At 40.6% G+C, this 15559-nt stretch overlaps 1 protein-coding gene across 2 annotated transcripts in view; it reads right to left on the bottom strand.

Moving 5' to 3' along the window:
• STAB2 (stabilin 2) overlaps window positions 1–15559 on the bottom strand; it is a 74552-nt gene that overhangs the window by 40157 nt on the left and 18836 nt on the right. For both annotated transcript variants that reach the window (XM_015867626.2, XM_015867639.2), the window contains 13 exons: window positions 12931–13061; window positions 10939–11021; window positions 10440–10589; window positions 9244–9387; window positions 8430–8492; window positions 8217–8336; window positions 7496–7549; window positions 6190–6270; window positions 5501–5653; window positions 3152–3214; window positions 2379–2462; window positions 1629–1715; window positions 1018–1129 (listed from right to left, as the gene is read on the bottom strand). In XM_015867626.2, coding sequence (XP_015723112.1) covers window positions 1018–1129; window positions 1629–1715; window positions 2379–2462; window positions 3152–3214; window positions 5501–5653; window positions 6190–6270; window positions 7496–7549; window positions 8217–8336; window positions 8430–8492; window positions 9244–9387; window positions 10440–10589; window positions 10939–11021; window positions 12931–13061 — 1325 coding nt within the window. The remainder of the gene's footprint in view (window positions 1–1017; window positions 1130–1628; window positions 1716–2378; window positions 2463–3151; window positions 3215–5500; window positions 5654–6189; window positions 6271–7495; window positions 7550–8216; window positions 8337–8429; window positions 8493–9243; window positions 9388–10439; window positions 10590–10938; window positions 11022–12930; window positions 13062–15559) is intronic.

Raw genomic sequence — 15559 nt, 5'->3', positions numbered from 1 at the left:
TTAAATCTTTCAGTGTACTGAAGATGACTGCTAAAGCTATAACCATTCAATAGATCAGAAATTATTCAGTGGGGATGGTTATTAGGCAGATGTAAGCACAGTCTCTTTTTAGATTTAGTTGTTCTTAGATTGCATATATTTGTCATTGTAGGCAGATTCTGTTCTAAGTGTGGGCAACAGCAGAACAGCAATGAATAGAAAAAATTTTTGTTCCAATTACTCATGTGAGGGAGGCGGAAAAGAAAGAAACAATAAATTAATATCAAGTGAGATATGACCCTTACAGAAAGCCCAGTTAAGTCAGTGAGAAGATTTTCTCTAAGTCTAGGCTTAAATTTGTTCCTTTGAAATAAGAAATGAGCCTGCCTCAGAGACATCCATTTCATCTGCCATTCAGGTTCTTTATGTAGTAGTTAACAACTACCTTAGTGGACAGTAGATTATACTAGAATATAAAGGACTGTATACTGGAGCACAAAGGAAAAATCCCATTCTCTCCCAGTACAGGAGAGACATGGAACTGCTGGAGTGCATCCAGAAGGCTGTAAGAATGATCTAAGGGATGGAACACCTCCCCTATGGACAGGCTGAGAGAGCTGGGCCTGTTCAGCCTGGAGAAGAGAAGGCTCCAGGGAGAGCTGGGAGTGGCCTTTCAGTATCTAAATGGGGCTGTAAGAAAGAAGGGGATTGAACCCTTATCAGGGTCTGTTGGGTTAGGATAAGTGGAAATGGTTGCAAACTACAAGAGAGGAAATTTAGACTGGATATAAGGTAGAAGTTTTTTACAATAAGCATGGTGAGCTACCAGAACCTATTGCCCAGAGAGGCTATGGATGCCCCATCACTAGAGATGTCCAAGTTCAGGCTGGAGGGGCTCTGAGTACCCTGATCTAGCTGTGAGTGACCCTGTTCATTGCAGGAGATTTGGACTAGATGGCCTTTAAGCGTTCCTTCCAACTCAAACAAGTCTGTAATTCTGGGGCATAGGAAGTGTGGCTGTAGTGTAGCTGTACTTACTTTTGTCACATTGAGGTCCGTATTTATCAGGGTCTGAGCAGAACTGGCAGACAGAGCCTTGAAATGCCTTAGCACAAATGCAGGTCCCATTTCCATCCAATCCATCCATGCACTGCAATAAGGGAGAAAGGTGATTTCTATGTATAAATGGAAATAAATCATTACTTCTCCTCTGAAAAGAGATTATAGACCTGTTCATGCCATATTTGTGAGAAGCAATTAGAAAGAGCTTCATCTTTAATGAAAAATATCTTCTAATGCAGAAGTATTTCTTGTGCTTATAGTCACTCTGCTGCTGTTCCGCACCTTCCTTTGCAGTTTTAAATTAAGAATAGTGACCTATTACTCCCTTGCAGTGTGCAGAGGATTTTACATCAGAGGGAGTCATTTAACCCCAGCTTTTCCTCTATACTGGGAGCAGGCAGACCTGCAGTTCAAGTGCTTAAGAGGAGACAGATTCATTTCCCCTCCTCTGAACCCTCAATTCATGGCCATCACTGGACTGTGCAGATCTTGTGAAGCCCAATAAACCTGTAATACAGAAATGATTCTTGGGCTTTTTGGACCCAAAACTGAGAGAGGGGCATAATGGGGTAGGAAGCTCTGCTTACCTGTCCATTTCCTGAGCAGGGTTTGGAAAAACCTCCAGGGCATGGACTGCAGTTGGGGCCAAAGAAGCCTCTGCAACACCTTGGTTCCTGCAAAATTAAGCACATAGTTCACCTGCCATCTGAATGAATTAGTTAGACCTGAATGAGACAGATGGAGCCAGAGTAAGCCAATATTTACAGGGATTTGTACAGAGGAAGGCACTGGCCCCTTGCACCAGGACCAAACTAAGAGTTCTGGCAGTCAGGAAAGGTCTAAGTGCCTCCCAAGAGGCCAAAGGCTTCTGTGAGGACTACAAGAGGAGCAAGTAGACTGTGGCTTTGGGATTGTTTGTCATTCATTATTTCTGAATATTGTGTGAAGTCTTATGGGAGGGACAGCTGGGTCCAGGGATCCCACACCATGCTGTTCTTCATGTGTGTAGCTTAAAGGGGCCATCATGATGTTTGGGCAAGGAGCACAGTTAGTGCAAGTTCGTTGTTGTCAATAACATATGGCAGCTGAAAAGCCTTGTTGGAAGTACTGGTGTATGTGTGTGTTGTAGAGAAGAGTTATTGCAGATAGGGGAAAGGATCCTGGCTAAATTTGCCTGCTATTTTGCTCTCATCCACCTGTAGAAGGGTTGATATGGAAAGTGCATGGACATCTATCTGCATTTGTATCTCAACCTTGAAGGATAGGTCACAATGCGCAAGACAACCCTTTGGAAAATTCCTGTGTACATTTCAGCTTAAGGAGTTGTAACTGTGTACCTTTACTATTATATTGCAGTATCTAGTACAGCCAGTTTTTGGAAAGGTTGGGCCTTCAATAATACACGTCCGCTTTGAGAAAGGCTGAAAAACACACGGAATGGAAGCATTAGTATTTATGACCAATGTACAGTGCCATGGTGCAGTCTTAATACTGGAACATAATTTAATCAGGTAACAAAGCACCTTGTTGTGGTGTCACATATTCTCAATTTTTAAAAAGTTATTGAATTACACGTCATGATTTTTCTTAATTTTACCTGTGATTATTACTGAATACAGCAGATAGGACTTAACTACCAGTGAATTTTTATAACATGGGGAAGAAAATTCCTGCAGATAATAACTTCTGAGATGCTTAATCAAAAGGAAATTTTTAACAGATCTGTGATTTAATTTACATGCATCCCTCCTCTTTTTTTCATTTATGAACTCCCAAAGCATAATTGCAGTAATTCTAATTCTTCACCTCTCTCTCCTGCCATACCCTATTCTAACTAGATCTTCACCTGAGAAAAGAGTTGTAACTGCTAAGAAATGTGAGGGATTTTGCTACAGCAAAAAAAAGTAATGCTAAAGTTACCCGACTCTTTATTTGCTGCCAAAAATAAACTAATCTACTGCCTACATTTATATTTCTATGCAGTTTTCTATAATACTATTTGTTTTTTTTTTCCTCACTGCATTGGAAGAGCAACAAACAACACATGGGGATGTATACATTTTGTATACATATTGAATCGTGGGGGAATCTGTCAGGAAACATCACTTACAATTGGTTTTGAATCCGGTGGACAAGAAGATGATGCATGTGAGAAACAACTTGTACAGACACCCTAGATGGAGACAGTAAGGATTATAATTTGGAAAGGCATTATACCAAGACACAAAATTCTAGATGATAAGCAGTGTAAAATTGGCTCTGATGTTTGTTCCTTCTTCTTTTTCATCTTCAATTTTCCATCCTCCTTTCCCTTCTAAAGACCTAGCAGCTTCCTAAACAAAAGGCAACCATGGGAAAAAACTATCTGGTGTCCCTTGTTTGACCTCATATAATGCATTAATGAAGATTATCTGAGGTCTGGTACAGTCTATACTTAGATAATTTTTATTTCTTCTTAGGAAGACCACAGGTTAGTTAAGTCTTGTATATAGCCAATGTGTTTTCTTTATAGGTGGTGAAGGGAAATATATTCTCTGCTTCCATTTGCTAGATCTGTGACTCTGCTATGATCCATTAGTATGTAGCTGCTTTTGTCTTCAACTCTTAGTTGTCTTTCCTCAATGGCTAAGCCAGCCACCAGATGGGGGTGACAGAGACTGGCAATTACAGCACTGAGGAGATAGAAACCACAGTGGCAATTTTAAAGGTGAGTCCTCAGACAAGTTCAGCGTGCAATCACCTCAGAAAGGATGAGCCTTTCAGTGCATAGATATGGAGTCTGTCAAAGCCATGAGACTCATGACTGCTAATGTGTTTTGTCTCAACCAAATTAGAATAAATCCTAGAGCAGGTGTCCAATCTGTTACTTTGCTGTGTTTCATAATAATTGGACAAGTGAACACGAATTATGGCATTTCCTTCCCCACCCCCCCAACATTGGTGCTTGTGGAGACAGAATCAAACACAGGTTTGGATATAGTCATCTCTCCTGTCATACAGCACATTGTGGAACAAAGGATCAGATGTATGAAAGCGTCTGTGCGTCACATAGCTGTGAACCACAGGTGCCACTACTATTTTCTAAAGGTTTGTGGTTCAAAGGTATTTTCACAAATGCATTATTAAAATCCTGTGATAAGCTGTGTAGTCATGATGGAAATTGTCTTAGGCTTCTACTTGCTTAGGCTTCTGAAAATCCCTGCAAGTGCCCTTTTTCTCCTTTACAGCTCAGAAATTTGCCTAATAACTGTGGAAAGTGTCTCCTCTGATAGTGTTACTCTCTCCACTGCTCAGAGCCGCCCAGTGTCACCTATTTCCCCCTTTGTCTGCCTAGGATGTGACCTAGAATGTGGCACTGAGGGACATGGCTAGTGGGCACAGTGAGGATGGGCTGGTGGTTGGACTAGATAATCTTAGAAGGTCTTTTCCAACCTTAATGATTCTATGACTCTAACTTTTTTGTAGTGTTTCAGTCTTCATCTGTTTTCTGCAAACCTTGTAGTAATGAGCAGCATTCAAGTACAGTTACATGGATATGTGTGTTAGTGTAATAGTTCCATATTTAGGGAAGTGCGGTTGTTGTAGGTGTGTGTAACCTCCAGTTCTGACAAGCCTTGCCTTTTCAATGATACCACAAGCTGGGTTTATGAGCTGAGATTGTTCTTGTTTTCTGAGAATGAAAATACTAAATGTCTGCTAAGACCAGCAGGGCCATTGCTCCATTCTGGTATTCTCTTTGGCACCAGTGCTCTGCTACAAAGGCTTGAACATTAAATTGTATTTTAATTATGCATGGAGATTTCAAAGCTGACAAAGTGCTTAACTTCACTTTGAAGAAGCATTTTTGTGCCAGACACGATCTATTTTTCCTTTAAATCATTTTCCTCAAAGTAGGATACTGATAAGGAGTTCCAAGTACAACAGTGTCCTAGGTGTGCTTCGTCTCATTTACGGACACACTGTGCAGCTGGCACTTTGGAGTCACTGCCAGAGGTAATAGCTTCTTGCTGCCAGCTCTTTGTTTTCCTCATTAAATTTTGATGCTGTTCAGCTCAAGAGTCCAGTGGTTCTGGACTTTTGTAAGAGCTCAGCTGGCAATTGTTCTTCATCATTGTACCGGAACTGTTTACTGGCCCTGGTATGTGCTTGAACACCATCCAGCAATAGCCCACAGGAGCCACGCTTACTGCAAAATGAAGGATCAGCCTCATGCTCAGGCTTCTTTCCAGAAAAAGCACCTGAGTGTTACCAGGTGTAAAGGCCTGCTCTCTGCTGCCAAACTGAACAGGATATACCAAATTCCACCCACTGAAATACAGAACAGTGTTCTGCCCAGTTTGCAAATTATGTTTTGTACTCCTAACCAGGTGGCTGTAGTTAATTGATAGATTTTCTCCCTTTTTTGATGTGTGTTCCATGGAGTAGTTGCAGCTATTGTGTTTTTTTGGTTTTATCTTACCATTGCAATTTGACTTTTGGTCTCATCACACCGATGTGGCAGAATTGGAACAATGGTGGGTGGGATAAGAACTCCTGCAAGAGTAAAAATGCGACCATTTTTTGCAACAATATCGGTTTCTTCCATTTCTTCTCCACTCACCAAGACCTGTCCCTGTGAAACAATACATTATTATTAATAGTAGTAAAACTCTTGTAACCTCCCAATTTGGGATCTTTCCACTTAAAAAAAACCTAGTCATGCTTCTCATTTTTAATGTGCTTTCTAGATTTTCTTAAACTTATTTGTGGAAGAAGCACGCACATGTTGCCCATTTTCTTTATAATGTTTGACAGCAAAGGCTTATAATGTTTTCCTTATAGTCTGCATTGTTATCCTGTAGAAGTGATGACTAAATGCCCGGCCAGAATAGGAAGACCACTAGTGGCTTTAGGCCCCTGGTGTTGGTAGACATAGGCTTGGATTCTGAGCTAAAATCTTTGAAATAGACTTCTCCACTCCTTCCCCACCTCAAACCACAGAAAGCATAAATGAGGACCATTCCTGGATTGTGGCTAATTATAAGAATTATCTTACGCATCTTTTATAGTACTAATTTCTATCAGTCACTGGAAGTGGTGAGCTGACTTAATTTGCCTCATCTTAGCTTAGAGAGAGCTGTCCACCAGTGAAAGTTGCCTTGGACTTACAGTGCTGGTTGTGTTAAAATAAAGGAACTGCTTCGCCATGCTTCGGATGTGCCCAATTGAGATGAGGCTGGCAGTCTCTAGCTGAAATGAATATAAGTGAATTGAAATACATGTAATATTATTCTTTTCAAACAGATTTCACAAAAAAAGACTACCTTTATTTCTGGGATGAGCAAAGGACTCTATCAGTTTTCTCTAGTTCCATGGATAGCATTGCACTGTCACACCTGTTAGCATAGTGAAGTTAGAACTGTTACTTTAAACTTCAACAAAGCTAATTGGTTGCTGCATCTTAACAGCTTGCTGGGCTGAGGTCAGTGGGATGAATCCCAACAAGACCAAGTATCAGGTCCTTTGCTTTGGCCACAACTAGCCCAGGCAATGCTACAGGCGTGGGATTAGAAGAAATGGACTTGGGGATGTTGGTCAACTCTCAGCTGAACATGTGTCCAGGTTGCCAAGAATGCCAATAGCATCCTGTCTCGTATAAGAAATAGTGTAGCCAGCAGGAGCAGGGAGGTGATTTTACCCTTAACTCTGGTGAGGCTGCACCTTGAGTACTGTGTTTAGATTGGGGCCCTTTGCTACAAGAAAGACACTGAGGCTCTGAGAAGTGTCCAGAGATGGGCAATGAAGCTGTGAGGAGTCTGGAGCACAAGTCTGATGGGGAGCAGCTGAGGGAGCTGGGGTTGTTTAGTCTGGAGAAGAGGAAGATCAGGGGAGACTTTTCTGTCCTTTACAGTGACCTGAAAGGAGATGGTAGCGAAGCGGGGGTCAGCCTCTTCTCCCATACAATTAGCAATAGGATGAGAGGGAGTGGCCTCAAGTTGCACCATGGGAGGTTCGTGTTGGTTATTAAGAAAAATTTATTCTCTGAAAGAGTGATCAGGCTCTGGAATGGACTGCCCAGGGAGGTGGCGGAGTCAGCTTCTGGAGGTGTTCAACAAACATTTAGATATGGTACTAAGGGGCATGACTTAGTGGGGAAATATTGATGGTGGGTTGGACCGGTAGATGAACTTGGAGGTCTTTTCCAACCTTGGTGATTCTATAATTCTATTACTAGAAGGATAGTAATTTATCCCCTCCTCTGTAGAATACAGTTTAAGCAAAGTTATCACCTCTCTAAATATTTCTGTGCTTGCATCCTTAGAGATCTGTGGAAATGTCTGCCCTTAGAAAAGGCAGAGGCACCACCATTCTCCTTAGAAGCCTTTCTGTAGGTTGCACTGTGAGGAAGTCGTTCTTGGAAAACCCCTGCCGAAATTTCTCTTGAGCTCCCTAACTAAGCAGCATCCATACTCACTTCAGCATTGGAAACAGTGTGGTGTCGGACCAGCTCCAGTAGTTTCAGTGAGCCCTATGAGAGCAAGAGAGAGGACTTTTTAGCCCTGTGTGAGTAGTGCAAACTCAACCTGGTCTGTGTGAGAGCATGGGACTGAGAACTGCATCACCACCGGAGCTGTAAACTTCTGCATCAGTGGTAATGCTTAACTTGTGGCTTGTGCCCTACTGGTCCTTGCCCTTGCTCCTCAATCGCTTAAGTAATGTAAACAATCCCTGGTATACCCAGAGGTACACCCACCTTTCAGCCCCTGAAGACTTGTGAGTCCATCAGCAGTGGCAAGGAAGTACCCTGGGAGCATGATGATCCCAGAACCCCACAGGACGCCACAAGTGTTAACCCCCAGTTTGTAGTGCTCTTGTGGTATCCACTCCCATCTGTCATTCCCAAATGAGATGACACCTCCTAGGAGTGGGTTTGGGACTTTGCCAAGTGCCAGTCAGGGCAAAAGCACGGGATCAGGGTCGTGGTGTGGAGCCTCAGAATTGCTTCATATTTGATCCCAAATCCTATTCCTCTCTGGTTGTCTTCATGATCTTTTTTTCAAGATGGCTTAACCATTGGTTATAGGAACTTAGTGTAAATGAATACTAGAGATGGAATAATATGTATTTATGAATCTACTATACATTCCACATACTTCTATTCTCTGAGAACAGTTTGTGCTATAGAAAGACTGTACCTCTGCAGAAAGCAGGTAATCCAGATCCTCAGCTTTCATATTACTCAGAGCATCATTACTTGGAACAAAGACTGTGTAAGGTCTGTTCTCCTGCTGTAAATCGATTGCCAGGCCAGTTTTCTGTTTTGATTTAAAAATAAAAGTGAAATTTGCATATTAGTTTTGGAAATCATTATAAAATAACTGTATGGAACTGCTTATCTTGATCCTTACCTCTATCAAAGATGCAAATTGGCTGTATCTTCCATTGTCTTGAAGCACTGACATTATGGTTTCCTGAAATAGCATGAATATAGGATATATTTTGGATAGATAACCTACAATGAATGCCAATCTTTATAAGTTACTTTCTGAATTAAAGTCTCAGTTATTACAAATCTGAATATATTTGGGTTTCTTTAATTTTTAAGTGATTGTGGTGTCTGTGAGCAGCTGAAATGACAGTGTCTTCTTGTCCTCATTGTTCTTCTGGCTTAGAGTTAGTGTCTGTCACTGTTCTGAAAGTAGTCTGGTCACAGAACATATAAACAAGGTGTGTGTGTTTGACAGGGTATTATTTCTGTACTTCCAATTGAAAAGGACACAGAGAAAACATTTGCACTGTCTGAGATCTGAAGACTATGCAGAGCTCCAAAAAACCCAAAGCATTCAAAATGATAGGTTTTTGAATTTTAGCCCTTGGGGTGCTGCTGATTTGGATACAAGTTTTGCCAGGAATTTGTGCAAATGTTCCTCATCTTAGTCTGTTTAGTTTAGTTATTCTGTTCAGCTGAATGCATGGAGTGTGAATGAACAACTCAGATGCACTGAGTACAACCATGTCCATGATCCACGTTGGCAGAAGAGGTCTGCCTGATGTAGAAATGACATTGCTACTTTTCACCTGGAACGTTGTCTCTCTGATTTGATGTGTGCTGGCATAACAGAGATTCAATAGCTGCTGTCAGTCATTTTTCTTTGTGTTAAATTGAGGAGAAACTATTGTAAAAGAAAGTCCAACATCACACAGATAGGGCTTCTTCCTTACCTCTTCGTTGCTTTCAAATGTCGGCTCCATGTTGTCCATGGCTTTATCAACAATATGCAAAATGCCATTGGAAGCAATAATATTGCCTTGCAAAAGTTTTCCTTTCCTTCTTCCTCCCTGGATTCTAATTCTTAGTTGATTATTCTGAAAGAAGCCAGGCAGTGGGTAGTAAGCTTTTATTATGCAATGGGAATGTATGCATGTTGAATAATATCTAATATCCTGTTCCATTACCAACACCTGGGTGATCTAAATCTGGGAAAGCTAAAGATTGCTTCCAATGCCTATCAAGGAAATGGAAAAAAAAATCCTCTGACTTTGGATCAGGACCACATTATTTTGTTTCAAAATAACAAAGTTCATAAGCAAGGACAAGGGAATGAGCTGGGAGCAGTACACCTGAAAGGGCCCTGTGATGGCTGCTACTAATAAAAGTCTGTCAGGAAATGATTTAGAATGTGGTTGTAGTGAATTGGTCAAGCCCTGTAATCTTAGGGGACTACAATCCATTTCCTGATATTATATGTATGTTTAAAACAACAAAATGTTGCTGATGGTGCGTTGTACTAAAGCCTGCAGGAAGCTGATGGGCCTCAAACAGCAATGATATTTTCCTGTTACAAATGGAATGCATACCCATTAAAGAAATAAAATAGGTCTCTTTTCTTGGGTGTCACTGGTTTACTATAAGAATGTGAAAAATACTTGATTTCAGTCTTCACAGAGACTCAAGCTATTAAAAGACACTGGGCTCAGAGCAATAGTTCTAGAGCATTAAATTTGTTATGGCAGCTACAGAGATAAACTGTGGCATCAGATTGCCCCAGTTTTTGCTGATGCTGAATGAAGTGGGTTGCGATGAACTTTACTCCATATTTTTCATGATAAACTGCCACGTGAATTTTATTTGTGTTGAATGCTACTCTTTCCTGCATAATTCAAAGGATGTCTGGGCTGATACTCAGACGAAGGTAGGCTCTGCAATGCAGTTGGTACTTGCTCTGTGTGAGTAGTACATGCAGGTTTCTAGCATAAACAGTGGGATTTGAGAGGTTGTGGACATGGATCAATGGTTGGACTAGATGGTCTTACTAGTCATTCCAAACCTACTGATTCTATGATTTTGCCCTTCTATGCCTCGTTGAATTAAAAACATGAGCTAGTATCCTTGCTGATTAGTCTGGAAGTTCACCTACCTTTTCTCCCCTTGATATTTCTCCTGACTTGCCAGTCAAAGTATGTATTACATCAGTATTATTCAAGGTAGTGGTATTTAACTGACCAGCAATTATATGAAGTTTCACAAAATACTGTGCTTTCAGGTTGTTATTCAGAAGTTCCTTTATCTAGAAAGACAGAAAAACAAAGATTAATTTCAATACAGTCTTCTTCCAAAAAAAGTCTCTGAGACTTTTTGTTGTCCTGCCCTTCAGTGGAAGGTAGTAGATGTTAAGTGTTTTGAAAATCAGGCTACTTTTTTCTTACTCAAAACATGTCTGCGTTCTACTTAAATTAACTAAACTATTCTGCTTTTCCTTCTAGTAGGTAAAAGACAATCTCTGGACTTAAAACCTGAATGGTGGACCAGAAGTGGATTAGAGCAAAAATTTCTTCTGAATCTGTTGAATCAAAGAAGTTAGATTTCTGAAGAAGCTAAATCACTCTCCTTCAAAACCCTCACTGTTTTTTACTTACATTGGTACCTTTGAGTCCTCTGTTTGTTGGTATAAAAACGGTAAAGGGTCCCAGGCTGCTCAGTGGCCACTCATAGACATTTTCTGATGAGGAAAGAAGAAAAAAAAATAAATGAATATGGGGTATGCAAGGATAGAATAAGCAAGAATATTACCTGTGATTATTAAATGTTAATTTAAGATTCTAACATCTGAGTTGATGAAAGATGAGAATTAGTTGGAGTGTGAAATCCAGATGCTACTGCGTGTGTGACACAAGATGAAGCAAAATGTTCAGAATGTTTTTGGTACCCTGGAACTCACAGCATGCAAACTAGGGTGATGGCCATGAGAACAGCACATCTTTAGAGCTGTGCCTTAGCAGGGAAACAGCATCCTGTCTTGTTATCAGTTCAGGCTCTGTGATGTGAGGGATCTGCTGCTGCTGACAACCTCCTGGGGTTGCAAACAACAGCAAACACATAGCTGGTAATGAAAGCTGATGCACTGTGAGTTAATTAGTTTGTCTGCTACCCAAATGGTATTTCCATTTCCAAGACAGTCTGATGGGACTACTGAGTTTGTAGCTGAAGCCATTACATATTTCTAATAATGGGATATTTTTCCAGATGATTAAAATTAGAAGCAAACAAAATCTTCATAAACATTATGGGTAGGGTGTAATAGAGAATATATCTTGAGTTATTACTCTGTCTTACAACACAACATGGACTGTTCTGCTCTATATTCTTAGGTTTTGAAAGACCTTGATGCAGAGAGAATGTACTGCAAAATAAACTGTGTGCTTAATGTGTCTGGTTTGTTAAATCATTTGGCATATTCACGTTCAAAATTTAACCAAAGAACATAGAATTTGTATTGCTGTTGTTGAAAAATGGTGACATCCAGAATGCCAGGCACTTTTCTGACACAAATGGTGAAGTACAGAAAAAAATGCAACCTAGTTCTCTGTGCTGAGGCAGTGGATTTCTGTTTTCAAGTGCTGAATATGAAGGCAATTGCCAGGTTTTGCCCTTGGCCAGCTTTGTAGGATTTTTACTTGAATTCAAACATCTATCTTTGTTCCAGCAGTATTTGCTCAGCTCTCAAACTTTTGACACTGCAGCAGAAGACAGTGAATGCAGTTATGTTCTCTACACAAGGATTTTTTGTATTGTGTGACACAATTACAAACAGATACAAAAATCTGTGGTGAGGTGAATGACTCAGATAGCCAAATAAAAGAAGCCTTTATTATTTTTTTTTCTCAATATTTTTTACCCTTCTATTTGAGAATTCATAAATAATTTGCTTTTCATTTCCCAAGAAAAGCTCTGTGCACAAATGCACAGCAGTCTGGCATGATTTCCAAAATGTTTGTCTTACTATCAGCAGTTTTTTTCCACTGCCATCATCCTTCCTGTTTACTGCTTTCTGGTCTGTTTCCTCCTTGTACTCTCCTGGTATATTTCCAAACCACATACATACTGGGGATTTGTAGCTCATCTGATTATAGGATGGTATTTGCCCTAAATAATAAATTCAGCTGCAGGAAGTACTTGGATCTGCATTTGGACCTTGATTGTACATTTACAATCTAACTTAAGTTGATATTTTTCCCCCCATCTCTTGAACATTGCTGTCTTTATCTGATATGTTACAGTGATCTGTACAATTAGATGGCATGCATGACAACGGTCTCGGTGGCTTTAGGTCATATGGCATGATGAAAGTAAATTCATTAGTAGATAGTGTTTGATAACATGGGTTAGACCAAAAGCTATATACCTAAAAGTGTCAATGACTGGCTGCAATGAGTGGCTTCTCCCATGCCATAGTATGTTACTAAAATACTATCCTAAGGCAAGGATAATGGAGCAGGTCAAATTTATGCTGGAAAATATAAATTCACTGAGTTTGAAACACTGATTTTGAGGGATCATGGATCACGGCTTCTTGAGGAATGCAAGCAAAATCACACAACAGGAGATGACTGCTGCATGTGGTCACTTACCCATGAGTGCTAGGGCAGATGTTAGCTTGCCTTGCCACCGTCCTGCTTCTGTGTTCAGGTCTTGGAGGCGCTCCATGATGTTTCCATAGCACACAAGCCCATTCCCCACATAGCCCCTCTGGCACGTACACCTGGGAAGGGATTGCCATTTCAGCTGTGTGTTGATGCACTGTAAAGTCAGTGGGGCTCTAGGTAAGCATGTTAAGCTTGTTTTCTTCTATGAAGGGCATACTCAGGAACCACTGCTTTGGTTTCACATCTTTGCTTCAGCAAAGGTAAAGTACCATTTGGTGTTAGGATGCTGTATGTATCTTGTCATTTCTTGGAAAACTGTATTAATTTGTTATTTCATCACTTGCCAGCTGTAAACTCCCCTTGTTCTTGTAGCCTCTTCTATGGATTTTAATAAGCCTCAGCTAGGCATCGTATTGGATGTGAAACAGTATCCAATTCCAACAAAGATACCCTTAAACCCCTCCTCATTAAACAGTTTTGGCTGGTGATCTCAGTGTGTTATGCTTGCAGATGCTCATGGAAACATCATGGCCACTTGCCAGTTAGGATGGCCCTTTGTCAGTGGACCAGGAAGTAGCAGTATGTTTGTGGTGTCCACCTTGCAGGGCCACTACAAATGGGGGTTTTTCTGTATGGCACCCTGGCTATGTAGAGGACCTTTTGGGGTTTCTGGACATGCTGCTTATGACAGTCCAGCAGTCTCAGCTCACCTGCCCATGGACAAGGGAAGGTTATGACTGTGTGGGATGCTACCCTCACAGTGGAGGTCATGTAAAGCCTCCAGCCACTATGTTTGGCTCAAAAGGATAATGGTAGTTACACATATAGGGGATGTTAATGCAGCTCGTTGATCCTTGTGATAAATGCTTGTGCCCCTCTGGTAGAAAACGCAGCCACGGTTGTCAGTTCTTTCAATAAAGTGAAGTGACTGTGTTTATTAAACTGCCTTTGAAATGGCACAGACATTTTGGGCATAAATATTAGTGTTTTAGCATTCTCATTCTTCTGAATGAAGAAGCAGCACGAAATCTCATGCCTTTTCAGATGTATACTTTGTGCTGCTGCTATCTTTGCACTGTCACGATCATGCCACCTCAGAAACTCTGGTGTCCCGTGGGGACTTCAGTCTCTGGAAGGTGTCAGTGTTATACAACAGACTTCTGGGGCAGCATCAGTGCTGGCACCCATAAGAGTGATCAGCATTGCGTTGAGATGGGCTAAGCAGCCTTGCTGCCTGGACATGGTCTGTGTTTAAGGAAATGTGTTTCAGTCAAGGCAAAGCATAGAGGGAATTCATGGAAGAACAACCCCAAATGCCAGCCTGATGATTTCCATCTTATAAGTGGAGGAAAAGTGTCTAATGAAAACTGGACTTTAAGAACATGAAAGTCTCTGTGTCACAAGAGAGGTGGGGAAGAAGATGCTGATTGTCAACATGGTTGAAATGTGTTTGCTCTTAAGTGATGATGGAAAGTACAAATGCTTTTGATTTTCAACAAGAATCTCAGACTTGCTTGTACATTGATCTTGTATCTGTCACAACACCTACAGTTTTATGCCAATCTCAGCAGTTTCTGTTGCACTCTTCAGAAGTGCTGAGCCTATGGGACTGGCTGGAGGTGTCAGCTCTGTGATCTACTCATCTTCAGTGCTAAAATTAGAGCAGGCACTTGTCAACATGCAGCATGCACAGAAAGATATTCTAACTATATTTAGGAAGCTAAACAACTATGTTACATGCTGCCAAACACTGGCTTTTAATAGTGCCTTTCCTAATCATGTCTCCAGTGTGTTCAGTATTCATACAAGCCCTATCAATAATGATTCACCTTTCTGGACTTTCTTTTTTTCCTGAAGTCATAATTAAAGAAGGAACATTAACCTACGCAACAGGAAGAACTTCTTTATATAAATAATGACCTAATAGTTTCCATGTGCTGACTGCTACGTATACAGTTTGCCAATTACACCCCACAGAAATATCAACCTGATTCCAGGTCCTGTTTGCTATCTAGGTATCATACGTATGGACAGAAGTGATCTTTACCACAGTTATATTCTTGATGATAGCAATCTCTTTCTAAAATCTCCACAGTCCCTGCAGTCTGGTAGGGTTGCATTTATATTCAGAGGAAGTTTAGATGGTATTTTGGCCAAGAGGTTCAGGCTTTGGCTCCTTTTGGTTCTTTTTAAGAATAGTAGTCTAAAAACACTGTAAATACTGACTAGATGATCTCTAAGTTCCCTTCCAACCCACACGAAACTATGATACTATGATGATATGATAATACAGGTGACTGACTAGATGAGTTTTATCTTGTTTGTCTACAGAATCTGGCTTGCAAATGATGCTTCATATGACTGAGTATGTTTTGCATTGAATGCACTGTGTACTATAACCTGTTTGATGTTCTCATGATACAGCACATGGACAGTATAGGAAAAGAGATGATGTGACAATTCCCCAATCTAACTAGGACAGGAAACAGAATTGAAGAATTGAAGAAGGGAAACTCAGCTTTCTATATAAGATTTGAACCTACTAATTTATACACTGAAAACAGTCAGAGGTAAAATAAGAGTGGAATTAGAATAGAAAATAATGGAAGTTGGC

This window comes from Coturnix japonica, chromosome 1, assembly GCF_001577835.2.
Source record: "Coturnix japonica isolate 7356 chromosome 1, Coturnix japonica 2.1, whole genome shotgun sequence".
NCBI lineage: Eukaryota > Metazoa > Chordata > Aves > Galliformes > Phasianidae > Coturnix > Coturnix japonica.
This window is presented reverse-complemented; position numbering and strand designations above follow the sequence as displayed.